General features: G+C 30.4%; 1 protein-coding gene and 1 pseudogene across 1 annotated transcript; both read left to right on the top strand.

Moving 5' to 3' along the window:
• The first annotated feature begins 7,048 nt into the window (after positions 1 to 7,048).
• LOC112691142 lies at positions 7,049 to 8,155 on the top strand (annotated as a pseudogene).
• Positions 8,156 to 11,039: 2,884 nt separating this feature from the next.
• On the top strand, positions 11,040 to 13,198 carry LOC112691141. Its single transcript, XM_025565296.1, has 4 exons — positions 11,040 to 11,237; positions 11,305 to 12,480; positions 12,673 to 12,836; positions 12,949 to 13,198. The coding sequence occupies exons 1-4, from the start codon at positions 11,040 to 11,042 to the stop codon at positions 13,196 to 13,198; spliced, it is 1,788 nt and encodes a 595-aa protein (XP_025421081.1).
• Positions 13,199 to 20,086: the final 6,888 nt, after the last annotated feature.

Genomic DNA, 20,086 nt, shown 5'->3' with positions numbered 1-20,086 from the left:
GTAACATTTCTCACATTATCTAAAGTCGAATATGTCATATGCAAATAAATAAGGTAGTGGTTATGTGTGAAATGATACCCAGCGTTAAAGTCACTACCGAAAACAGCTGACTGTTAAGTTGAAGGGGTATACCTGATAGTATTTAGTGATAAAAAGTGATTAAGACGTACCAGGTGCCCAAGAGTACCAGTTTGATTGAAGAAAATTGATCCTTTTGCTCAGTTTATCTGTAATTAGTAAGCCGGAAAACAAGATCATGGAGAAATGGTTCAAAGATGGAGCACGAGAACACCAATGTGTAAAAAAGATAGGCACTCAAACTCAAGAATTAGTAAAAACAAAAAGAGTAAAAACGATATCACTGTTATCTCACTGTTTTATTATAATACAAATTAATTTTTATAATAATTTAATTTATAATTAATTAATTTATTATTAATATTTATTATTAATTAGTTAATTAATTAATTTATAATATAATTATATTATTATGAGTAAAATTTCAATAAAAAACTGAGACTCTTCAAGCTCTTTACTTACTGGGTATTTAAATTAAATTATGTTATAATTTATAACTATGAAGCATAAATTGCTTTTTTTGAGGAAAAATGTTTTATAAAAATTCAACATTTGATGCGTATACTTAGATTATTACTTTTTGCAAGAATTAATAAAATAAATATTACAATTCACAGGTGATAAAGTTAAGTAAAAGTTTTTACAAGATTTATAAGCCTAAATTTTTTTTCAAATGAATCTTAATTTTAAATAATAAAAAACGATAAGTAATTTCTTCAATAAGACGATTCGTAGCAAATATAATAATGTCGATATAATAATGAAAATTCGGATTTCCAATCTGGATTTGAATTAAAGTCTGATCCGGATTTTTTAATTGATCAATACAATTAAGATTTTGAAAAAATATTGTGATAAATTAATAAAAACAGTAAGTTTATAAGTTTAATATACCAGTGTTTAAATATTCACCTACCTATCTCTTTCAACCCAACGTCTCAAGATAACATACAACGTGATACGTCGTTAAATAATTAATGTGGTACCGATCGTAATGTCCTGCACAACGATCACTACAGCCTGTGTATCTAACAAGACAGCACCTTATAACATTTTTGATCGATTGAAAGTTGAAGAAAATGTAAGTATTCACCAATATTTAACTAACTATTTTACAGTTATAAAGTTATAATATTTAAAAATACAATTATATTCGATTATGTTATAAATTGTGAATGGAAATAATAAATAATAAATAAAATTATTAATATTATAAAAAATTATAGTACAACAATTATGCTTAAAGTACTTAAAGTGTTTTATAGATAACAGTTTTAAATGTAGGACATTCGTCATCATCAGGTTTCTCACTTACAACTTAATAATTAAAAAATTAAAAGAATACTATGTAATAGAAATAATGCACAAATACATAGAATCGTTAAATTATTACTAAATTACATTAATACATAGAATACATATTTATGTATTTGTAAATCATTATTTTATATTCCGATTTAATATTTTATAGTTTTTAAAATCTATTTGTATGTTTCATAGCATTATTGGCATATTATAATTTTTATAATATAAATCATTTAATATAAACGGTTTTCTTTTTCAATGTGTATAATTTATATTAATTAATATGAGAGTATTTTACCAATGTTACCATAATTCCATTGTATTATTTATGTAAAGTACACTTAAAATTATTTTTAATTATTACTTATACTTTTCATTTTGTATGCATTTTTCAGACCAAATTTCAAGTCAAACTAGCAAAAACATTGTATGTTACTGGTACACCACTCTCTATGGTTCAACATACAGCATGGATAGAGTTTTTTAAATCAATTAGACCTGCCTTTCAGTTGCCTAGTCGTAAGACAATTTCTACCTCATATTTAAACAATGCCTATGAAGAAATGCAAGTTGATATTGCTGTTAAATTAAATGAAACATCTACTTTACACTTACAGTTAGATGGTTGGAGCAATCTTCGAAACGAAGGAATTATTAATTTTATAGTAACAAAACCAGAACCATATTTTGTTAATTTTTTTAATACAAAAAACAACCGTCATACCGCTGAATACCTTAAATCTGAAACAATCAATATATTAAACAACTTCCAACCATTAGAATTTTTTTCACTCATAGGAGATAATGCTGCAAATATTCAAAAAGCTTTTAAATTAGTAAAGAAGAATTTCCTGATATACAAACGTTTGGTTGTGCAGCTCATACTCTACATTTATTGTGTCAAGACATATTAAATGTTGAATCAGTTAAAAATTTGGAAATAAAATGTATAAGTATTATAAAATTAATCAAATACAACCAGATATATTCAGCTACATTGAAAAAATAAACAGATGAACAAAATATCATTGAAACTACCAGTGAAAACCAGATGGGGAAGTTTTCTTTTTAGCTTACAAAGTCTTCAAAGAAATAAAAGCACCTTTCAAGCTTTTGCTGTTGATTACACGATACAGTCTTTATCAAGATATATAAAATTATTAATATTAGATGATGTTGAATTTTGGCCGAATACTGATGAACTCATTAACATTATAAAACCAGTTGTTAATGGTCTCTTATCTTTAGAAACAGACCAAACAGTTATTCACAAGGCTATTGAAGTAATCTATAATATAGAATCAAATTTTACATTTGAAATAATTTCTGATACTTTATTCAACTGTAGTGAAGGTATTAACATCAACAAAAATTTAATTCAAGAAAAAATATGATTTTGAACAATGTACATTTGGCAGCTTATTTGCTGGACCCATCTAAACAAGGCCAATACTTATCTAATTCTCAAAAAATTGATGCCTTAGAGTTTATAAACTCTGTAGCAGAAATTATGAATTTAAATGATAATGTGATGACTGATTTGGCAAATTATCAATCTCATAAAAGCATTTTTATTGAAGTTTTTTTTATGGAAAAGATAAGATTGAACCCTTGAAGTGATGGAAACTTCTAGGGCAATACACAAGTTTGTCTAACGTAGCAGTGAAAATTCTATCAACTCCAGCAACGTTAGCTGCAACTGAAAGGAGTTTTAGTACGTTTTCTTGGATTCATTGAAAAAAACGTAACAATTTAACAACTGATCGAGCAGGAAAATTATGTGCTATTGCACATAATTACAAATTACAGCAACAGCAAATTAAACCAAAAATATTCAAAGGCCATGGTCTAAGCCGAGATGAAGATGCAGATAGACCATCAGATCTAGTTTCGTGCTCCCCATCTACATCTCAACAACATATTGAAGTACCGCAATTATCTTCTAAAAGTGAGTTAAGCACAAGTGATGTCGATACTGATTCATCATTTGTGACCAATGATTTAGTGTTAAGTGAATCTGTTTCTAGTCAAAATGATAGTGATGGTTAAAATAATGTTTTTAAAAGTTTTATTTAATTGTTTTTATATTATTGTTATTTTATATATTGTTCTACTAAATTTGTATGTGTTGTAATCGTATTTTAAAATCTTCAGATAGGTATTCTTTGAATCTGTCCCAAAGATATAAGGGATCTGTTACTTGGCAGAACACTAATATAATCGTAAATAGATCCCGTATCATATGCGGAGATTGGCAAAGTGCTGCCTCTTCTAGTGCTGCGTACAAATGTTCATCATCTTCAAGTAACTCTAGAGCCTTACACGTGGATTTAAAAGTGGGATATACTTGAACATTTACAGTTTTCAACGCTTCAAACGAAATCGGGCCCCGGATTTCATGGAGAAGCATACGAAGGTGATAACATTCTGTATTGTTTGGATGAACCGTATAAACTCTACCCAGAGCGTGCTCTCTTTTGATATCTGGCCAGCCAACAACGTTTACTCCTCTCTTCCTTCTTTGGAACTTTTTTTTGTCCCAAACGTAATATGCAGGTACTTCTGGGTAAAGCAATTTTTTTGCAAAGTCATCCACTTTACACAAATCAAAAAATGAGAGAAGTGTAGTTATAGGAGGACTATTCACTCTGTCATGTAGGTTTTGTTCAATTAAGTAAACCCTTTGTCCATTTTCTAAATGGACAGCAAGATGAACAACGGTAGGGAAACACTCATGAATTGGAAATTCAAGTATTCGCCACACGGCTTTTGATGAACTTATATATCGTCCACTTTCGTAAGTTTTTATTTCGTCTTTCTCATTTTCGAAGGCAAATCCTGATCCGAGCCCTTATTTACGTATTTGCACACATATTTTAAGGACTTCACCGAACTGCAATATTCCACATTGACGTGAGCGTTACATGTTCTTAACAGTACTGGATTACAAGGAACTATCCTACGGTTATCTATATCTACGCCTTTGATATTGACGGAAAATCCACCGTCATCGGTTGAACGTCTCTTGTACTTCGGATAACCGTTATCACCAGTTTGAGTCCTTAATGAGATTCTTGGGGTAATGTTTACTGCACGCGTTATCTTTCATACATGGTGAATTTCGATTAAAACAGCCACAAGGGCCATGAATCATATTACATTTAACGATTTCGTGAAGCTGAGGGTCACGTATGGGATCGGGTATTTCAGCACAAATAACATTGTCGATTTGATCCGGAGTAATGTGATACTGAAGCCATAAAAGAATATGAATATGTAGACCTCTCTTTTGCCATTCTGTTGAATACATATAACATACGAATATATGGTTTCTGTGAGACGTAGGTACTGATGTAACGTCGGCGATATAGATGATATAGGCGATATATACGTGACAGTAATACGGCGACGTTATTATAATGCGTTCTGTTTGACGAGGTTCTTAAGGGAAAGGGGTGCAAAATATAAAAAATATAAATACGTAAATTAATAATTAATTGTACTAATACTAATAATATCATGGTATATGTTTTTCGCATAGATACAATGATTTTTCATCATTAAATTCAAATTTAACAAATCCATTACAGTGGTCCAATCTTATTTACCTATTGGATGTTATATTGTTATAATATATTTAATTATTTCAAACAGAATATGTTTTTGCTTTTGCTCTCTTTTTTTGTTTTGCTATCTGATTTTTACGACCAAACAATTATAATATATTATACGTTCCTCACACCCTTCTCTCTTTCCTGCAGGACCACTTACTATCACGGCATTACGCTCATTGCCCATAATCGGTCATAATTATTTATATCAAATTGTTTCTAATTTCCTATATACTAGCACGTTAAACAAAACTCTGCAGCATTACGATATTTTTGAATTATCTAGGTTTTCCCAACTGCCACAAAGACGCATCACGATAACGACGTTGATACGGCTATTTTTTTATAGCTGTTTGCGCGATTGCGATATACGCTGTAAGTGAAGATGGGGGAATGGCGGCCACCTAAGCGGGAGTTCATTTATCCCCGGTAATAATGAATCAAATATTTAATTATTTCTAACATTAGAACTACAAAGCTGTTAGCAACTACATATATAAGTTTCAAATTTTTAAAGTTAAGTGTTATATTTTTTTTTTCATTTAAAAAAAAAAACGTACATGACCGGCATTACCCATATAGTGGGGTAATACCAATCACACAAAAATACATGTAAAAGTAAAAGACAAAATAAAAATTTCTAAAAATCTTACAAATTATGATCAAAATATGATGTCATATGTACAGACATATTTATCAATATTAAGAATTACTAAAATGCATTAGAAATGTGTAATTTTTATATTAATAAATTTTAAAAATATAAAAAAATATATTTTAGGTACCAAAAGTGGACAAACTTTTAATTCATTTCAATTAAAATTCTTTTATGCATTGTATTTTGTATATCAGATTATATATTATTAATAAACCAGTATAAGTTACCTAATATATAAAATATAGGCAGGTAAATATGTACTTTCATAATACAATAATCATTAAATAGAATAGATATATAAATTTCAGTCCGCATTCTTGGTAAAAAAAAAAAAAAATTAACAATTAATAATAACATTATCACTTTTTTATAATAAGAAAATTTTAAATAGAATATATAAATTGCAGTCCTCTCTCTCCTGCTTGGTAAAAAAAAACAAATTATAATATGTATAGCTCTTAGGTAGACAAGTCTTTTCATCAAATTTTTACAATTAATAATAACAAAACTAGTTAACACTTAGGTATAATTTAGTATAAAAATATCAGGAACTTAATTATTCATTTCAGTTTTTCTTAAATGTCGATTACATATATCAAAAATGTAGCCTTCTGGTGAATCTGCATCGCTGCAATCAGCATGTACCCAAAACCCACAACTAGTGCACCGATACCAAACTTCATTTTTACCATACTCTTCACAAATTAAACATAATTCACTGCCATCATTGATGTTATCATCACTATCATCATCGCATATCTTCATTATATCAGCACTTTCATCATCACTTGATTGATCAAAAAGTCTTTTTGAAGAAATTTTTTTTTTTGTAGTTAGTAAAATATACCTATCCATCTTAATAATTTAAATATATACTAATTCTACTTATATTTGTGTTTTGAATAATTTTCAAATTCTTCAAAAAGGTTTTGTTTTGTGGTTTTATCTTTTTTTGTACCTAAAAAAATACAAAAATAAAATGTAAATAATATTTTATTTTTACTACCAAACTAAATTTACTTACATTTAGGTTTAGAATTTCCTATTTTTTGAAGTTTTGCTTCTGCTTTTGTTAACTTTTCTTTTCTTTTTTTTTTCTCTTTCTTGCAGTTTATCTTTCATGGGAGAACCTGTTATCAAAGTAGAGTGCTGTTTAGCAGCTACCCTTCTCACAATTTTTATTGGCATTTTTTTAGGATTTGGTGTTAATTCTTCAATACTAACCAGGCTTTGAGATATTTGAGGTGAAACAAGAGAATCATCAGCATTCTTAGAAGATTGAGGAGTTGAGTTTGAAGTACTAGGAGTTTCAATTAGATTAATTGGATCATCACAATTTAAAGTGGAATCAGCAAAATAATCTTCATCGGTGAATATATTCGGATTCATTGACACAATGCCCGTTGATGCAAACCCTGAAATCCCTTTCTGTATTGTAACTACACAAGAATAATCTTTATTAAATAACTCTGCTAAGTCATATGGTGTTATTTTTACTAGACAATGTGATTTAATATATAAGTATTATATATATAAGACACTGTTCTTTCAAGAGTAAAAGCATACAACGTCGTAGCTTTATTAGATTTCACATACACAGTATTAGAAGATCATTATTGCAGGCGCTTAATGGCTTTTGCTAATTGTAGACTCACAAAAATAGAACTGCTAGAATCTTTTTAGATTCATTAATAAAAAAGCAAGTACAATACGAAAAGCTCATATAGTATCTAAATCAGAATATGAGTATTGTGTACAGAGTGAAAAAGATTCATCATGTACTTATGAAGTAAACATTATGGGAGGTTGTTGTTCATGCCTTTCTGGTAAATTTGGTAAAATCTGTAAACATCAGTGCGCTGTTTATATTCATTTTGATGTAATTTCAAAAAGTTTCCCTCCAGTTACCCCAAAAGATAGATACGAAATTGCTATTTTAGCACAGGGGAATGTATCTATCTCACCATATTTCTTCCAGTCATTTTTATCGGAAAATAATTGTTCTCAAATTGATGCACCAAAATAAAATAATACTGATTTTCTAAATTATTCAAATAATAATGAGCCAGATTATTCACATTATAAAGATAATAATGTACCAAATGATTCTGAAATTATAGAAAATAAAGAAATAAAAATAAATCAATACATTGTATTGTAGATTTAATCAAATCTATAGATTAAATGTTTGGCTCATCCACTGCAGGGTTGAATATTTTAGAGTCTCATTTGAAGAAGATAACAATGGAAGGACAGTGGCAATCGTTTTTACATACTGCTGGAAATTCAGCTGTTGCTTTGCGAAAAAGACCTGGTGCAAAAATTAGAGTCCAGCCAACATCTATTGCAAGGAGATTACCCAGAGTTACGAAAGGAAGTAAACGACTACCATCAGGCCGTCCAGCAAATTGTGAAATTAACACCAAAAAAAGAAAAAAGAAATCTTGGTACTAATGTTCAATTGAATGTGCCTAATGCAAAATCACATGGGCACAATCATTAAACATATAATGAGTTTATTATTTTTTCAAACTATAAGAATTATCAATGAAATATTAAATAATCATATAATACTTAATATATTAGGTATATCTTTTAAATTATTCTTTATTAAAAATAAATTGTTTATGCAATTTAAAACAGTTACTATACATTTTTATCTCCCAATATGTAAAAATTAATAAATTCTTTGTTAATTTGTAATTTAATTTATGTTATCTTGACAGTAAATAATTGTTATAAGAATTTAAAAAAAGTTATAATAACAAGACAATTTTATGGTTTAAATTGAGATGGAAGACATTTCTAAAGAATTTAGAATGAACTATGATTAAATAAATACAAATGTATTTACTAGTGTACCTAAACTCTAAAGTGGTCCACAAAACAAAGCATGAATTAAGTTATTCTTCAATTACTAAATTTTTTGGGCATGTTATAAGTTACATTTTTCTTAATGAACCCTGTAAATCATGTTATTTAAATATTGATTCAAAATATTTGTTTTACCATCATATCTGAATAGGTTGTAGGTAAAATAATAGTTTATTACAAATACAGTAATATAATGTACAGTAGCTAATTAATTACTTAATAAATAGGTATATAAAACAAAATTTAAGATCTATGTTAGGTATTTAGGTTTAAAATAAATTTATCTGATTTTTAATTATTTGTAACTTTTTTTTCTATTTATCTTGCAACTTCTTCAAGTTAAAATTGATTTTTTTTTGACTTGAAACTTAACTTATATTTTCCTATATTAAGTTAACAAGTTGATTTGTACCTACAAGATCAGGCATATGTACAGTATATTAAGATACAAATATGTAAGTACCTAGGTAAAATTCTTGCTAAGTACCTGTATACCCATATGCTATCTACCTAACATTTAGTGTTAATAAGTATGATGTCTACCCATAAGACAATAAGCATCCAATTTTATTTAGATTCAAGTCTATTGGCTAGTCTTTAATATTGTGTAAGTATGGATAAAAATCATACTTAATAAGTTTCAAAATTTGGAATACCTAATTAATAATAAATAAATAATGCTAAAGTAACTGCTAAATTATTTTTATTAAGTATCAGATTATTGGTTGTGGCTTACACTCATATAAATTAAGTTCTTAACTCTAATAACAAAGATATATAACTCTTAGGGGTTTTTAATTCTTAAAAGCTTACTGTTAGTATATATTATGAATTAATAAATTTAATACTATTACTGTGAACAGGTTTTATTCAATTTTATGTGCAATAAATGTTATGATTTTTAATTAACCAAGAAAATAAAAAACTAAATAGCAAAAATATTTCTACAACTATAGTTTTAAATATATAGTCAACTTATGTAAGTATCTAGGCAGGTATATTAAATATTTAGATGTTCTAGGTAGGTATTTAATTATTATACAGTGTGTTTCCTTTTAAAGGTAACACTAAATAATTCTATCCAGTGACATCGGATTAATTCTCAAAATCCGATTCGATTTCCATTCGAGAATTACAAGAGTACTTCAAAGAACATGATACGGAAGCCAGAGAAGCCACTTATACAAGTTGTTAAAAGAAGTAACGAAATAAGTTTGTTGAAATTAGATTCTCAAAAAGAAATACCGGTGTTTAATTTTTCTGGATTTCATAAACGTAGACCATTGATACAAAATATACAAGAATCCCAGTATACTACCTTAAAAATGAAAACATTTACTATTAAATTAAATACAGAAGCTGATAGTTGTCTTTTAACATGTAACGGTGACATAATTAAAGTCTTCAATATAGTTAAAGATAAAAATGATGCAATATTTTTAATTTGTAAACAATTTCAAAACAAAGACATTTTATTTGATATACCAATTAAATCTTCAGAATTAGATATTTATAATGTTAATACATTAAGTCATGAGCTCTACTGCTATCCTATAAATGAGATTAAAAAAAAATGATTTTAATTCATTTCGACAGTAAACTGTTAATAGCTTTACCATTAATTCATAGTTCCTGTAATGCTTAGTTAATAGTTATTAATATTTTATAAGTATAAAGATTGTTAATTATATTTATCATTAGTTGGTTTTAATGTTTATTTAAGTTATAGTACATATTATATTCATTTATTAATACCTATTTAAACGATATACTTAATAAAATTAAAATAATTTAAAGTGTAGCAGTTTTATTATTTTAATATTTACTATATTTCAGTAAAATATGTGGTCAGTTGTAAATTTTTCTGATGACAATGGAATTGCAGTTTTGCCATCATTTTGGGTCAAAGAAAATAAATCTGCTTGGCCAAAAAAAAAATGCAAATCACTTTATAAAACAAAGATTAGTACCAAATAAATATGATTTTGAATATTTTTTAATTAAAAAAGAATGTGCAAGGACTTAGGTAATATTATAATATACAATAATAATGAAGAATATATATTATTGCTATTGTCTATTATGTTATTAATGTAGTATTATTATTATTATCTTAGTACAATAATATGGTGATTGGTGGCGCCACAGTCGATCACTACTTCTTATCGACTGAGCTCGACACCAACTATTATTATTATTCATTCATTCCTACTACAGGACTTTTCTTTTTGTACCATTGTTCTTTTTTTATTGTTATTAATAAACGTGAAATTGATTAATTGTTGAGACTGAATTAATTAATTAATTAAGTTGATCCTGACACACGACCACAATTATCAGAAGTGGGATTCGAAGGAGATATCTTATTGTTCCGGATTCTCAAAACATATTCCAAATTTTGTATTTGAAGAAAATTATCTGGTGAGACATCCTATTGTTCCGGATTCTCACGATTGAACAGTGAATTGACAGTAAGTTGACGAATTGTTTAGTCAATTTATTGCTAATTAATGATGGCCAAACACGTGGACTCGAAAGGTAAGGATAACCGTAACCTACAAAATTCTTTCGACCATGATTACACTAAAAGTAGTGATGTTAACGACATTGATACTAGCGGTTGTGCAGCCAGTAGTGTCAATTTTTCTTCGACGACCAGTGTTGCTACACCTGCTATACCTAATGATACTCGTAATCCTTTATCAAACGATGTTAATGTTAACAACGGCTTGCCCCCGCAATCGAATAATATATCAGATACGAATTCTGTTGTGATAGAAACTAATTGAACAAAATCGATTACTGATGGAACAATTACTATTACATCGTTCCACAACGACAGGTTCATCTGTCCAAAGTAATATATCGAACGGTTATTATGTAATGCCAGATTTCAATGAAACATTGTCGAACTTCGTTGGAACTGAGTCATACATTGAAGCGTCAAGTTGGATCAAGAGCATTAATTCGACTGCTGATCTTCATAATTGGCCAGATTCATTCAAGTTGGAAACTATACGAACCAAATTGAAGGGCGCCGCTCACAATTGGTACCTGGGACGAACATTTTCCGACTGGGAGCATTTCGAAAGACTGTTCAAAGAAACTTTTATTGGTACACAAACTTCAATGGTTGAACGTAAAAAATTGTTAATTAGTCGCCACCAACAAAGAAATGAAACAATTGTAGAATATTTTCATGACAAGTCACGTATGTGTCGTGAGCTAGCACTTAATTTTTGTGAATCTAAACAACAAATTGTAGAAGGGTTGTATTCACGTGAATTATGTTTATATTTATTGAGCCGAAATCATGCTAATGAAAATGAACTTTTAAACGATATTGTTACTTTTACAAAAATGAATGATTCTCGAAACACACGATTCAAAAATGTTAGTCGTCTATCACATCCAGAAGCAATAACCAAAAATAGTAATTGTCAACCTGAAGTAGCAACTAAATTGTCTACCTCCGATTCAAATCTCAAGCAGTCATTTCAAAAGAAGAAAACTCGATGTTTCAATTGCGGTTCGTTTGACCACATCTCAACAGGATGCACTCAACCGAAACGTCGACCAGGTTCTTGTTTTACATGTGGGTCTACTGAACACCAGATCACTGCCTATCCACAAGGAAAATCAAAATTTCAAGCAGTCAAGACTCAAAACAGTTCCAGTAGTGCTGCAATGATGCTACCAACGGAAATGGTAACACCTGCATATTTTATTAATATTGATTTAAGAATTTCTGATAAGTATGTCTCAAATATTTTAGCCATGATAGATACTGGTAGTCCAGTAAGCTTACTTAAAGAAAAATTCTATCCCTTAGAATGTACTCCCCTTATGCCCCCATCTAATTCCGGTATTGTAGGAATCAATGGATCTGAACTTATTATACTTAATCAGTCTTTTGTAGATATATATCCTCCTGATACTAGTGAACCAATTAATGTAAAATTGAATATTGTACCTGATAACACTATAAATTATGATTGTTTGTTAGGTAGAAATTTTTTGTCACATCCAAGGGTTTTATTTACAATTAATGATGGAAATTTTGAGATTAAATTTAAACGCAATGATATTATACCATTTAGTGAGATATATAATTTAGAGGTTAATTATGATCAATCTAACATTAAGGAACCTGAGCTAGATATTGAAACAACACTACCATATGAAACCCAAAATAAGATTAAAGATATTGTTATTACAAAATATATAAATCCAGACACTATAAATCATGAATTGAATACTGTTAATGTGCCTTTTTCTGAAATCAAAATAGAACTTAAGGATCCTAGTGTGTTTTACTTTAACCCTAGAAGTTTATCTTATTTTGAAAAAATAAAAAAAATAAAATAAAAAAAATAAACTACAGGATATTATTGATAATTTATTGGAAAAGAAAATTATTAGGCCCAGTTGTTCTGAATTTAGTAGCCCAGTAGTGTTGGTTAAAAAGAAAAATGGTGAACTACGTTTATGTATTGACTACAGGGAACTAAACAAAAGGACCGTAAGAGATAGGTATCCACTTCCACTCATTGACGATCATCTAGACACATTGCGTGATAAACATTATTTTACTTGTATTGATCTTAAGGATGGGTTCCATCATATAGTTGTAGAAGAAAGTTCTAGAAAGTTTACTTCATTCACCCTTTAGGACAAAATGAATATTGCAAAATGCCTTTTGGGTTATGCAATGGTCCTAGTAAATTCCAACGTTATGTGAATAATATATTTTCTGAGCAAATTAAAGCTAAAAAAATTGTTGTTTATTTTGATGACATAGTAATTGCAACCAAAACAGTTAAAGCTCATTTAGAAATATTATCTGATGTTCTATCTTTAATGAAGTTATATAATTTGCAAATAAGATTCGACAAAAATCAGTTTCTAAAAAAAGAAATAGTTTACCTTTGCTATCTTGTTAATTCTTCTGGTGTACAACCCTATCCCAGAAATATATCTGTTATATTAAACTATCCGATTCCATGCAACCAGAAAGCACACTCCATAGCTTTATTGGGTTAGCATCGTATTTTCGTAGGTTTATCCCTAATTTTTCTACTATTGCAAAACCTTTATATGATCTTCTTAAGAAAGATATAGTATTCGTCTTTGGTGAAGACAAGTTAGCGGTTTTTGAAATCATTAAACAAAAACTTAGTGAACGACCAATTTTATGCTTATACAACCCAAATGCAGAAACTGAACTTCATTGTGATGCATCGAGTTTAAGATTTGGATCAATACTTCTCCAAAAACAATCCAATAATAAATTTCATCCTGTTTTCTACTTTAATCAACGTACTACTAATGTGCAATCTCGTTATCACAGTTATGAATTGGAGATGTTAGCAATAATATATATATGTTGGCACTGTAAATACTCGTAATTTAGTTAGGCGACCTAACTGGAGCGAGTACCTAACCAGTAACCACGGCCCTGCGGATCACACTGTCCTAAGGGACAGTGAGTCCCAGTGGTCGACAGAGGTCAAAAATTTTACTTACACTACTCATTTACGAGATTTACTCGATAGCTACTAAACAACACAACGAGTTCCTGGTTTTTTTTTTATATTTATTATTTATTATTTTTATTACAATGACTTTAGCATCCGAGTATAAAGAAAAATGGCATAATCTTCGTAATGTTTTTACACGGAAAATGAAAACTCCGGCAAGTAGGTCTGGTAGAAATAAAAAAGCATACTATTTAGCAGATGCCATGCAGTTTTCTATCCCATTTATAAAAACGTTGGTTCCGCCGCCCACTGGTAATCTTCCGGAGAAACCGCAAGACGAAACGACTGATGAGACGATAGAAAATACAGAAATATGTGATGGTCTGACAAACTCATCGTACTCAGAGCAGTCTTCAGAACTACAACCGCCACCACTTCCAACATCACCAACGTTAGAAGCACCATTCCTATCACCTTCCGCATCACCAGCATCACCAGTACTATCGCAACAAATTAACCATCCTGAAGAATGTGTTGTTTCATTTTGTAACTTAAATATTGTATTATCTGTGCTAATTTCGTTCAGTGTCTTAATTGTTAAATACATTTTAAGTACCTCATTTGAATAAAATATTATGACTATTATGAATATTATTATTATGAATATTATACTCTGCTGCCAAATATATCTTGTAGACATCAAGTGATATTGTCGCGTACTGCGTAGTCATATAGTTATAAGGAGATTCTTTGAACATCAAGACCACAACTATAAATAAAATAGACTAATGGGCAAGTTCTAGGAACATCGAAACCGCAAGCATAGATAAGTGAAATTGTTCACATAGATTTTAATGGAAAATTAAAATGTTTTATGTTTTTAATGGAAATTAAAAATAACTTAATCAAAGCGATAGAAACCACATGTGCGTCATAATCCGCACACACACTCACAATCAATAAAGAAATATATTTTTATCATAATTTTCATATATACACACATACTTGAGATTTACACACACACTTGCATATAGCAGATATAAAAGGGACCCAAAAACAAGGGCAAATCAGACGAGTTTTGGCTATGCTGCATTGAGCACCTTCACGTCAGTGTATGTTATGGTCCGGACTTAGAAATATTTCAAACTATTTTTATAAGTTATAATTGTTAGGACTTAGAATAATTTTATATTGGCGTAGGGAAAATGGCGCGCCCATCGCCCAGTGTACCTTAACAAGTATGCTGCAGTAGCCCTACCCTGACCTTAATTGGTTGGGGTAGTCTGGTCCTCCAGGTTGGGGGTTGAGCACAGGGTTGACGAGCCTGCCTTGTAAAAAGCTTTTTGTTCAGGATTCATACAACAAGCCTCGGACTAGAGTATATGGTAAAACGACTGGAAACTGGAAAACGGAACAATTTTGGGGTACTTGGAATGTGCGATCTCTGCACAAATCAGGTGCGGCTTGGGATTTGGTCAAGGAATTAGAAAAATATGGAACGAAGTGTGTAGCATTTCAAGAAATTAGATGGGAAGATGCCGGGTCAACAAAAGTGTCTCAAACTACCATCTTCAACGGAAAATGCGATAAAGGTCATAAACTGGGAACCGGTTTTGCTGTGCACGAATCAATTATACATTCAGTAAAGGAGTTTAGAGATATAAATCCAAGAATTACAACTTTAACAATTAAAACAGACAATTTTGACATGGTATTAATCAACGCGCATGCTCCAACTGAGGATAAGAATAAAGAAGAAAAAGAGCTGTTTTATGCAACACTAGAGGATACGTTTAGTATGTCAAAAGGTGATATAAAATTAGTACTAGGCGATTTCAATGAAAAATAGGAAGGAAAGAGTGCTACAAATCAACTATTGGAAACTACAGCCTACATTCCAGCACCAACGATAATGGTACTAAACTAATCGACTTCGCTTTAGGAAAGGGTTTGGTGGTCAAAAGTACTATGTTCCAACGAAAAGACATACATAAATATACATGGATCTCGCCGAATGGGAGACATAAAAACCAAATTGACCATGTCCTAATAAACAATAGATTCAAAAATAGTATTCTGAATATAAGAACTTTACGGGGAGCTGATATGGACTCGGACCACCTACTGGTTGGTATATGGATGAAAGTTAAAATTAAGAAATATAAGAAAGGTAATTTAACAAACAAAGGACGAACCGATATAAATAAACTAAAGGACAGACAAATATGCAAAGAGTATGTAGAGTACTTTCAGAATATTATTAAAAGTAAACAACTAGATATAGAAAGAAACTTAAATGTTGATAAAACTTGGGAACATGTAAAAGAAAGCATAAATGAAGCATCAACGAAAGTCTTGGGGAAAAAAGTATCGAAAACAAAACCATGGTTCAATACGATTTGTGAAGAAGCTGTACAAAGAAGAAAATTAGCAAGACAAGAGTCAATTAATTTTCACTAACAACGAAGTAACACTGAGAAGATTTAGAACTCGCCAAAAAGAAGCCAGCAAGATATTGAGGTGTGAAAAGAGGAAATACGTTCAAAACATATTAGAAACAGCAGAACTCGATTATAAAACACACAGAACTAGGGATATGTATAAGCGAGTGAATGATCTCAGAGGTGGATACAAAAAGAAAGAAAGATTTCTAAGGGATGATGATGGCTCCCTGATAACCACAAGTGAAGAGTTGGCAAAGAAATGGACTAGCTACTTTGAAAAGTTGCTAAACTGTGAAGAACCGAATGAAACCTTTAATTTTAATTTTAATTTTAATCAGGAAATCCAAGAATCACAGGATTGTGAAGAACCGACTTTGGAGGAAATAAAATTACAGATAAACATGCTAAAGAATAACAAATCCCCCGGAGAGGATGACATTCAGAGCTCTTAAAGGAAGGCGGAGAGGAAATGGTAAAGTGGTTATGGAAGGTAATTCACGAAGTCTGGATAAATGAAAAAATGCCTGAAGAGTGGAAGACAGCGGTGATTTGTCCAATTCATAAAAAAGGAAGTAAACAAGACTGCAATAACTATCGTGGGATAGCCCTCTTAAACGTGGCCTATAAAATTTTTTCAAATTGCCTATCAACAAGAATATAAACAAAAGCAGAACAAATTATTGGCAATTACCAAGGTGGCTTCAGACCTGGAAGATCGACCACAGACCAGATATTTATTTTAAGACAAATATTTCAAAAAATCTGGGAGTTCAATAGAGAAATACACGTTCTTTTTATAGATCTTAAAAAGGCATATGATAGCATCCATAGATAACGCTTAATAAACATGTTGAGAGAATTCCATTTTCAGGACAAGATTATAAAACTGATTGGGATAAGCATTTTGGAAACATTTGTCAAAGTTAAGGTTGGAAATACAAACTCAGACTCAATTTTAGTTAAATCGGGATTAAGACAGGGAGATGCTATGTCACCAATCTTATTTAATATAGTAGTAGAGAAAGTTGTGAGATGAATATTACACCGCCAGAAGGAGTTAAATTCCAGGAATCGTCCATAAGACTTCTGGCTTATGCAGATGATCTGGTGATCATGGAGGATTCACAAGACGGACTAAAAGATTTATTAAACCGGCTGGAGAAAGCAGCACTGAAAGTTGGACTCCATATCAATGAGGACAAAACGGAATATATGGTAGTAGGAAGACGAGACACTATAAGATTATATCCAACTCTTAACATCAACAACCGAAATTTCAAAAGAACAAGACAATTTAAGTACCTAGGATCCATACTTTCAGAGAGAAATGAAATCGAAATAGAAATAGGAACAAGAATTCAGTCAGGAAATAAATGCCTTTATGGTCTTGCGAAATTACTGGGATCAAGATCACTTTCAAGAGAGTTAAAATTACAATTATACATCACATTAATATGACCTGTTATTACTTATGGAGCTGAGACGTGGCCATTAAGGAAAAGTGATGAAAGAAAACTTTTAGTACAGGAAAGAAAAATACTGAGGAAGATCTTTGGACCAGTAAAAGACATGTTTAGTGGGGAATAGAGAATAAGGAAAAATGATGAACTAGAGACACTCTTTTATAAACTCAGTATACTCGAAACAATAAAGAACAGAAGATTGATTTGGGCTGGGCACGCCTGGCGTAGTCAAAACCCACTCATACGTATGGTACTGGAGGAGAACCCTAATGGAAAAAGACCGCTGGGAAGACCACGTCGGAGATGGGAGGACGGAGTTAGGGATGATGTGAAAGCATTAGGTGGAGGAGAAGATTGGAGATTACAGGCATCGAATAGAGAAAACTGGAGGCAAGGATGTATGTCGGGATGGTCCTAGTGGCCGAGTTTACCGAAGAAGAATAATTTTATCAGTTTAATAAATTAAATTATTATAAGGAGTCTAAATTATTTCTTCACTACACCTACATCCATGCGTTGGCTAAGACAATAGTGACAAAATTAAGGATCAAACAGTTGGTACGTAACAATATATTAATTAATTTTCCTTATGTTTTTAATTTTAATAGCGATGATTCATTGACATTATTTTTTTCAGTTAAAAATAAATCATAGATTCCACCCAACTTTCTTTTATTTTTCTTATGATAAATCCTCCAGTGTATTTAACAATATCTATAATAAACTCCTCTAATTCTGGCATACGGGTTGTTTCATCATAATCATGTTCAAACTCATTAAATATTTTTTTTTCCTCATCAACATCATCATAATCACAAACTGCATCAGCATCTTTACGTTTATTAGAGCCAACAAAAAGTATACTTGCACTGTCAAGAGGTGAACAATTTTCATACATTAAGCCATCTACTAGATGCCTTACTAAAATTCGTTTGTAGGTAGAACGAAATTGGATGGCATTTGGATTATTGTTAAAACCTCCCATACTTTTCTTCGCATTAAAGAAAACCTCTAAATGATCCTGACTCAATTTATAAGATAGTAAGTAATTCATATCAATTTGTACTTGTTCATATAACTCAAGTAAATTTGTAATACAAATAATGAATCCAAGAAATCCTGTTTTTCTCTGACTCTTTATTATTTGTTCTCCTTTTGGATATTGTTGTGTTGGTTGAAATCTAGAGTTCTCAACATATAATTTGAACACATTCAAAAATATCTTTATTTTATTAATATTATTGTTATTTATAGGTATACTTTAATCTCCTTTAGCCAATTTATTTCTGCAGTTCAAGATATCAAAAGCATCATTAAACATTCTACAGAACTCAGCTGTAGCTTTACATCCTAATATCAATTTTAATTCTTCACAAAACATAAGAGCAGACCTTACACTTGAACTAAGAGTTTATGCAGCCAATCTAAGATTCATTTTGTTTTCAAAGTAATGAATATGAGTTTTTTTTAATTTATTGGCTGCATGTAGTCCTTTTATTTCTTGAATATTTTTTAAGCTTTTTAAATGCTCTCATTGAATAGTCTCTCCGTTTGTATTCATTAACTCTTTCTTATCACCTATTATATTTCTAACCAGTTTCAACATATGGCAAGCGTCCCAAAATATAAATATTTTCTTTTTCTCTGCAATAGGATAAGCTGGGTTGTAAAACCAAGGTTAAAAATATTCTGAGAAGTAATCAAAATTAGCTGACAGTGATTTACACATTTCTATGTTTGTTGGAGCCCCATCAAATGTTAATGAAAAGCATTTGGCTCCTGTATCAGCAAATAATTCAAAACACTTAGTCAATAAACTTGCTCTTTTATTGCCTGTAAAACTGTGTATTAAAAAATATTCTAATGGAATCTTCCAATGCCCATTCGCGCAAACTGCAAGAAATACTAATGCCTTTGTTGCTTGTTGAGTATTATCTGAGTCATTTTGATCTTGCCCTGGTCCCAAATCTATTCTTCCATAAAATTTACTATTAAGAAAAATAGTCTGCTTTCTTATAGCCATTTCATCAATTGTAATATTATAAATGACTGAACCATGTGTTTCTTTTACTTTTTTCCTAATTGCTTCAAACGCTTCAAATGTGAATCCTGGTTCTCCACCAACGACAGAAAACCATTTTTAATTTTTGATGGATGCGGTGATAAATTTTTA

This window comes from Sipha flava, unplaced genomic scaffold (assembly GCF_003268045.1).
Source record: "Sipha flava isolate LNK unplaced genomic scaffold, YSA_version1 567_pilon_pilon, whole genome shotgun sequence".
Classification (NCBI taxonomy): domain Eukaryota; kingdom Metazoa; phylum Arthropoda; class Insecta; order Hemiptera; family Aphididae; genus Sipha; species Sipha flava.
Note: the sequence above shows the minus strand (reverse complement) of the source record. Positions and strands in the feature narration are given on the sequence as shown.